The sequence below is a fragment of the Solanum stenotomum genome, chromosome 10 (assembly GCF_019186545.1).
Source record: "Solanum stenotomum isolate F172 chromosome 10, ASM1918654v1, whole genome shotgun sequence".
NCBI classification, from domain to species: domain Eukaryota; kingdom Viridiplantae; phylum Streptophyta; class Magnoliopsida; order Solanales; family Solanaceae; genus Solanum; species Solanum stenotomum.
Window position 1 is genome coordinate 1120715 of NC_064291.1, and position 7615 is coordinate 1128329.

General features: G+C 30.5%; 2 protein-coding genes across 2 annotated transcripts in view; one reads left to right on the forward strand and one right to left on the reverse strand.

Moving 5' to 3' along the window:
* Window positions 1-7615, reverse strand: part of LOC125841355 (uncharacterized) — a 225423-nt gene that overhangs the window by 204027 nt on the left and 13781 nt on the right. The gene's annotated exons all lie outside the window — the stretch shown is intronic.
* Window positions 3369-6597, forward strand: LOC125841343 (F-box protein At5g03100-like). Its single transcript, XM_049520457.1, has 3 exons — window positions 3369-4345; window positions 4767-4937; window positions 5905-6597. The coding sequence occupies exons 1-3, from the start codon at window positions 3416-3418 to the stop codon at window positions 6256-6258; spliced, it is 1455 nt and encodes a 484-aa protein (XP_049376414.1). The 5' UTR covers window positions 3369-3415; the 3' UTR covers window positions 6259-6597.

Sequence of the window (7615 nt, forward strand, 5' to 3'; positions counted from 1 at the left end):
GTTGGAAAGCTAACTCACAGAGCTTTAATTTTGATAGTTTGAGCTCCTTCCAGTTCCTTGTGTGCTGAGAGATATGCCCCTTTAAAGTTGACCCTCAAAATCGCATTTTTTGCGATTTTCGAATTTTGATACGGTTGTTCTAAAATTCGGGTTAGACTCATTTCCCACTCAATTTGACCCCCTGAATAAGAATATGAAGTCGAATTTCCGAAATGATGCACGGATTTTGAGATATATGGAAATTACAATTTTAGGTGTTTTCGAAGCACATTTTCGGGCATTTTTGGGGTCGTTTCAGTAAACTCACTATGTCGTTAATTATTTTCTTAATAAGTGTGTCAATTCAAAAGTGGACAAGTAATTAGGAACAGAGAGGGGGAGTAATAATTATTGAAATTTTTTAAGTGTGAACATAAAATGAGAACACATCTCCATCCTCCCACAATTAATAGTTATTGGGATTGATGTTGCTTCGATCTCTCTTGTGCATCATTTTCAAAACAAAATTGAAAAAAATTAATGATAGTGTAATTTGATATCATTTATTGAGTTTGTTGAAATTCTGTTCAATTATCAGTATTGAAAATATTTGTTGGGATTAATATTTCTTCTCTCTCTTGTGTGCATTGTTTTTAAAATAAAATGAAGTAACTGATATTGTGGTCTACTATTATTTATTGAATTTGTTGAAATTCTGTCTATTCAATTATCAGTATTGTTGGAATTAATATTTCTTCTTTCTCTCTTGTGTGCATTGTTTTGAAAACAAAAACGAAGTAAATGATAATGTGGTCTACTATTATTTATTGAATTCGTTGAAATTCTGTGAGTTCAATTATTAGTATTGAAGAATAATGTTTCGTGATATTATGAAAAAAATTAATCTTAATCTAGACAATTGCAAGAAAATTAAATTCTTTTAAAACAAGATAATCTTTTATTAGACTCAAACATATATATCCTACATTCTTTTAATTTTTATTTCCAGTATATTCCTCGAATGTGAGGACCGGAACATGTACTAAGGTTGAAAATATTCATATATCCTATATAAATATATCATTAACGTTGTTTACATTAAAAAGAAGTGAGAAAAACTCAAATATGTTCTTTTAATTATATATGACATTCATTAATAGATGAGTTGAATTTATTTGTGTATTTGTCGCGATACAATGTAAAAATTGTGCAACTTTTCATTAACAATTAAAAAAAATAAAAATATACGTGTTATTAATTTCTTCACTAACAACTCAAATAATTAGAAAATATATGTATTATCAAACTCTTCAAAAAAAAAAGTCAACTAATAAAAAATTGCACGTGTTTTTAATTTCTTCACTAAAATTCAAATAATCAGAAAAATACACGTGCTATCAATCTCTTCACTAACAACTTAGATAGTCAGAAAAAACAAGTGTTATCAATCTCTTCACTAACAACTCAAATAATTAAAATATACACGTGTTATCAATCTGTTCAGCAACAATTCAAATAATTAGAAAATAGTGTTATCAATCTCTTTACTAGCAACTCAAATAATTAAAATTTGCATGTGTTATCAATCTTTTCACTAACAACTCAAATAATAATAAAATTTGATATCATTTATTGAAATTTGATATCATTTATTGTGTGCATCATTTTCAAAACAAAACAGAAAAAAGTTAATGATAATGTAATTTGATATCATTTATTGAGTTCATTGAAATTCTGTTCGTTCAATTATCAGTATTAAAAATATTTGTTGGGATTAATATTTCTTCTCTCTCTTGTGCGCATTATTTTTAAAGCAAAACAAAGTAAATAATATTGTGAGTTCAATTATTAGTATTGAAGAATAATGTTTCGTAATATTAAGAAAAAAATTAATCCTAATCTAGACAATTACAAGAAAATTAATTTTTTTTAAAAAGATAATATTTTATTAGACTCAAAACTTATTTATCCTACATTCTTTTAATTTTTATTTTCAGTATATTCCTTGAATGTGAGGACCGGAACATGTACTAAGGTTGAAAATAATCATATATCCTATATTATATAAATATATCATTAATGTTGTTCACATTAAAAATAAGTGAGAAAAACTCAAATATGTTCTTTTAATTATATATGTCATTCATTAATAGTTGAGTTGAGTTTATTTGTGCATTTGTCGTGACACAATGTAAAAACTTGTGCAACTTTTCATTAACAATTCAAAAAATAATAATAAAATATATGTGCTATTAATGTCTTCACTAACAACTCAAATAATTAGAAAAATTATGTATTATCAAACTCTTCACAAAAAAATCAAGTAATAAAAAATTGCACGTGTTTTTAATCTCTTCACTAACAACTCAAATAATATAGAAAAATACACGTGCTATCAATCTCGTCACTAACAACTCAAATAGTCAGAAAAAATAAGTGTTATCAATCTCTTCACTAACAACTCAAATAATTAGAAAATACACGTGTTATCAATATGTTCAGCAACAATTCAAATAATTAGAAAATACACGTGTTATCAATCTCTTCACTAGCAACTCAAATAATCAAAATTTACATGTGTTATTAATCTCTTCACTAACAACTCAAATAATAATAAAATTACACGTGTTATCAATCTTTTCCCTAACAACTCAAATAATAATAAAATTACATGTGTTATCAATCTCTTTGTTAACAACTCAAATAATCAGAAAATACACGTATTATCAATTTCTTCTCTAACAACTCAACTAATCAGAAAAATACATGTGTTATCAATCTCTTCACTAACAAGTTAAATAATAAGAAAATATAGATGTTATCAATCTTCACTAACAAATTAAATAATCAGAAAATACACGTGTTAAATCTTCACTAACAAGTCAAATAATTAAAAAATACAGATGTTATATCAATCTCTTCACTAACAACTTAAATAATCAGAAAATACACGTGCTATAAAACTATTCACTAACAGCTCAAATAATCAGACAATATACGCCTTATCAATCTCTTCACTAACAAATCAAACACATATATTATCAATCTCTTCACAAACAACTTGAATACACATGTTATCAATCTTTTCCCTAACAAACTATACAAATAAAAAAAATACACGTGTTATAAATCTCTTTGCTTACAACTCAAATAACCATATTATACACATATATTGTCAATCTCTTTACTAACAAACTCAAATAATCAGATTATATACATATATTATCAATCTCTTTACTAACAAACTCAATTAGTCAAATAATACACGTGTTATCCATTTAAATGATCTACGTTACGTAATTATCCCGAATTAAATTTGACGCGCAAACCCGACCCGACCCACCTACTTCCCTATAAAACCCAATTAAGTTCTCATTTCAATCACTTCATCATGATCCCAAATACCTAACCCCCAAATCAGTTCTTCATTTCTTCAATGGCGAAAAAAATCATGGCGATGGTAGATCGACTCAGTGATTTGCCTGAGCCAATTCTAATTCACATTCTTTCTATGTTGCTGGACGGTAAAGATGTTGTGAGAAGTAGTGTATTATCTAAGCGATGGCGGTTTCTTTGGAGGTCTGTTCCAATATCACTGGATTTTAGCTTCCCTGAGGATACTTATTTAGGTCTCCCTGAGAGTGGGGAATTGGAGATTCTCGATTTCGTGAATTCCACCCATAGAGAGCTTCTATATTGGGGGTCTGGTCAGAAAATCAGAAAATTTAATGTGGTTGTCAATTTTTCTGTTCCGGAGAGGTTCGATAAAGATATCGATTTATGGGTTTATTTTGCGACTAAGAAAGCTAATGTTGAAGATTTTACTCTTGAGTGTTTATCTGGATACAAGTTACCTCAGTTTGCGTTTAAGAATTCGTCGTTGAGGAATTTGAATTTACAGTACTGTAAGTTGAAATTGGAACCTTCCGTTAATGTGAACTGGAGTAATCTAGTTTCTCTTTCAGTTGGATATGTGAAATTGACTGAGGGTGTCATGAGAAAAATATTGTCGGGTTGTCCTAACTTAGAGTGCTTGCTATTGGACTTCATTTGGGGCTTTGATCGTCTCAAAATCAGCAATGTGAAGTTGAAAAAGTTGACCATAAACAGCTATGAAACTAGTGAATGTGATGTTTGGCTTGAAATATTAGCTCCGCATATTCAAAATTTGGAACTTTTGGGGTATTCCAGTGGGATACGCTTGAGAAATGTGGCTGCACTTGTCACTGCATTCTTTCGCATAGATTTTCAGTTTGATTTTGGAGAGGCAGACAGATCGGAGAAGAATGAGATTAGTTGTTTGAAGGAACTTCTTCACAGTATTGCCCATGTCAAGAATCTGGAATTGAGTCACTGGTGCATTAAGGTTTATTTATACTCTTCATTATATAGAATTCAGAATATATTTTTTCATTTCTTATTTGCTATTAAATCCATTAGTTTATTACCATAAGTCCATAACCGATTTGGTATGTACATAGTAAATACTTACATTCTTATGCCAATCTAATTAGGCAGTGATCGAGACAGGACCTTTTGGACAAATTTTTTGATGAAGAACATTTAGAATAAATAATTTGCAAGGGACATAACAACATGTAAAATTTGGATTCATTTACATTGATCATAATCTTTTAGTCATGTGAATGGGGTTTTCAAAGTGTTTAATATCCATTTTTGGATCTCGAAACCAACCTTGAACACTGTTTAACAATTCACATGTCATTTGTTAAGTATGTCACATTTCTTTGTTTTAACATAATCCGGTTATCTATTTGGTTTACAAGTGTATGTCCACACTGGCATTGGAAGGCTTCCAGTATCAACCATCGAGCTCAAGATTCTTAAAACTTCACACAAACTATGAAGAGTTGGACCTCCCAGGAATTTGCAGCTTTATACAGAATTCACCAAATATTGAGACATTGATCATTGACTGGCACCATCAAGATCGAGGAGTAAGTTTTCTTTACACCCTCAATTCTGTTACTTCACGTTATCAATATCAAATAATTATTTTATTTTTTCTTGAAATGGAATAAGAAATAACTATTAATGGAAGAAGACGACAATATATATCAACATATTTTTGATCTTAAGTGAAGAAAAAGATCATATGTTTTCCTAAAATTTAAACCATCTTGCTTGTAAATTTCTCGGCCCCACCTCTTTAAGAAAAGGTAACAAATGAACTAGTTCAATCCTCAAGTAAAGAGAAGATTGAGAAGGTTCAATCTTTGAAAAAAGTGTGGGAGATAAGCCTCTAATGTGTAAGCAAAAAGCGGGTTTCTGTATAGGAGGTGGGATCCTATATACACTCTGAAATATAACTAGCCAAATTACTTGATGAACCTTACAACAATAGCTTCTAACTTGTGTGGATACTTGCTCCCAGTTCATTGTTCCCATAAGAACTAAAAACGATAAAAACTGAGGAGTATTTTCAAGTAGCATGTGAGCTCACAGAAAGATCTGAGGAGTATTTTTGTGCCTTGCCTCGCTTCACGCTTCTCGCTTCCCAAAACACTGATATTCCTCAAGAAAATAGTTCACCTCGAGTTTCTTTAACAGAGATTTGTCACTGTCAAGGTTGATTCTATGAGTAATCTGCTTCTATAATGACCTTTTTTTTTGTGAAAAAGAAGTTTAACAAGGAATAGTACTCACCTATGCTAAGAGATAAAGGACCAGCTTCAATAAAGCATAGAATATTTTTCTTTTGTTGTTTGCTTATACCACTTTGTAACTTTTGCTAAGCACTTGACTTGTTCCTTGAATCTAAAAAATAATTCATCACCTTTTTTTTTTTTAAACTGGTAATGTAATAATTCATCACCTTTTTATTTTATCTAACTATCAATTCATTGGCTTTTACATCCATCTGAGGAGAATAACTGGTTAATGTTTGCGAATTCTTTCGTGCAGTACTTATATGCGTATTATTTTAAGGATAAGGAAAGGCAAATCAGGACGTTTGAGACACATAAATTTAACTGCTCATTGCTACATCTGAAGACTATCAAGTTCATTAACTTGGTTGGACCATTAAGTGTAAATAAGTTTGTTCTTCCATTGGTTAAATATTTGCTTGAGAATGCAATCGTGCTAGAAAAGTTCAACATAGCTGCCAGATGCAAAGAGATTGATGTGTGTCTCGATCAGATTAGAATTGAACAGGAGCTCTTGAGCTTTCCAAGATCCTCTTCGCATGCTTCAGTTACCTTTTCCAATCAAAGATCTTTGCCACCTCTACTTTTGCGTCAATCACAACATGCTTAACAGTTGTTACTTTTATGTTTGAAATTGGTTTGTTGCTATAGACAAGGTTAGGGTTCTACTTTTCAGTAATCAGTATCCAAGGAGTTTTTGGTATTTCTTCATGTCTAAATACTTAACAATGTGTTTATTATCTGATCATCATGTTCATGTGTGAACTCTTGTTCCAAATGCTTTGTGATATATATTCATATTGCTGAATCATGGTCATTTAGCAAAAAAATAGTATTTCTAGATCCATTATGTGTCCAATGTTTTGTTTCTGTTAGCTTATGTTATTAACACAAACATATGAGATCCTGCACTGCAATTAGTAAGAAAGAGTAAGTTCATAGGATTGTGTGCAAATCCCTCTGATATCATTTGAGAATACAAACTCTGCCCTCTTCTTACAGTCAAGTGTCCTTTCCTTCTCTTTGGTATTGTCAAATAGAATTAGAATAGATATTTTTTGTTTCCTACTTACACGAGCCCATATCCTTGCTTTTCTATCAATTTCTAATTCTGATCTTCCTCCCCAATTTGTTACTGACCAGTATTTCACAAGCTTATATGAACTTTGAAAATACACTTTTGATAGAAAAACATACCTACATTATGTGCTTCTCATATATTGCACTAAATCAGTGCTATAATAAGTAAAACTTTTTTACCATTTTGATAAAGGGGATAAAGTAATTAAGGGTGTGTTTGGTATGAAGGAAAGCATTTTTCAAATGTTTTCCAATATTCTCATGTTTGGTTGGGTTAAATGTTTTGGAAAATATTTTCCAAATCAACTCTTTTTTTTTTTTTTTTTTTTTAAAATTAAATTTTGGACTCATTGTCCATATTATTAATTAATCAAACTGGGCTATTTTCCATAATACAAAAAGGACTGGTCGGCCCAAAAGTGTCCAGACCAGGTAAATATACCAAGCTCTTTTCCAAATCAACTCATTTTCCTCAAATTTAAGGAAAATGACTTCCCTTCAAAACTTAAGGAAAACATTTTCCAAACCTTTCTTCCAACTTCAAACTACAATTATTTTTTTGTTGAAAAAATCATTTTATTTTGTCCCTACCCTCAAACCAGCCCCCCAACCAACCCCCCCCCCCCCTCCCAAAAAAAAAATAAAAATTTAAAACTTGTTTTTAAATTCAATGTTTTTACCCATCCTTACCCCTACCCCTACCCCTACCCCCACCCCCACCCTCTTCCAAAAAAATATCAAAGATTATTTTTAAAAGATATTTCTAATTTCATTTTTTTATTTTTCACCCCCACCCACTACCTTCGCCCCCACTATATTTTTTTTTATTGTTTTTAAGAAATATTTTCAATTTCAATTTTTTATTTTTTCACCCCTACACTATATCC

Bases quoted from the DNA above. Each gene is read 5' to 3' on its own strand.
- LOC125841343 (XM_049520457.1), top strand. From the start codon at position 3,416: ATGGCGAAAAAAATCATGGCGATGGTAGATCGACTCAGTGATTTGCCT. The intron at 4,346-4,766 runs GTTTATTTATAC...TTGGTTTACAAG, and splicing joins TGAGTCACTGGTGCATTAAG to TGTATGTCCACACTGGCATT. The intron at 4,938-5,904 runs GTAAGTTTTCTT...TCTTTCGTGCAG, and splicing joins GGCACCATCAAGATCGAGGA to TACTTATATGCGTATTATTT.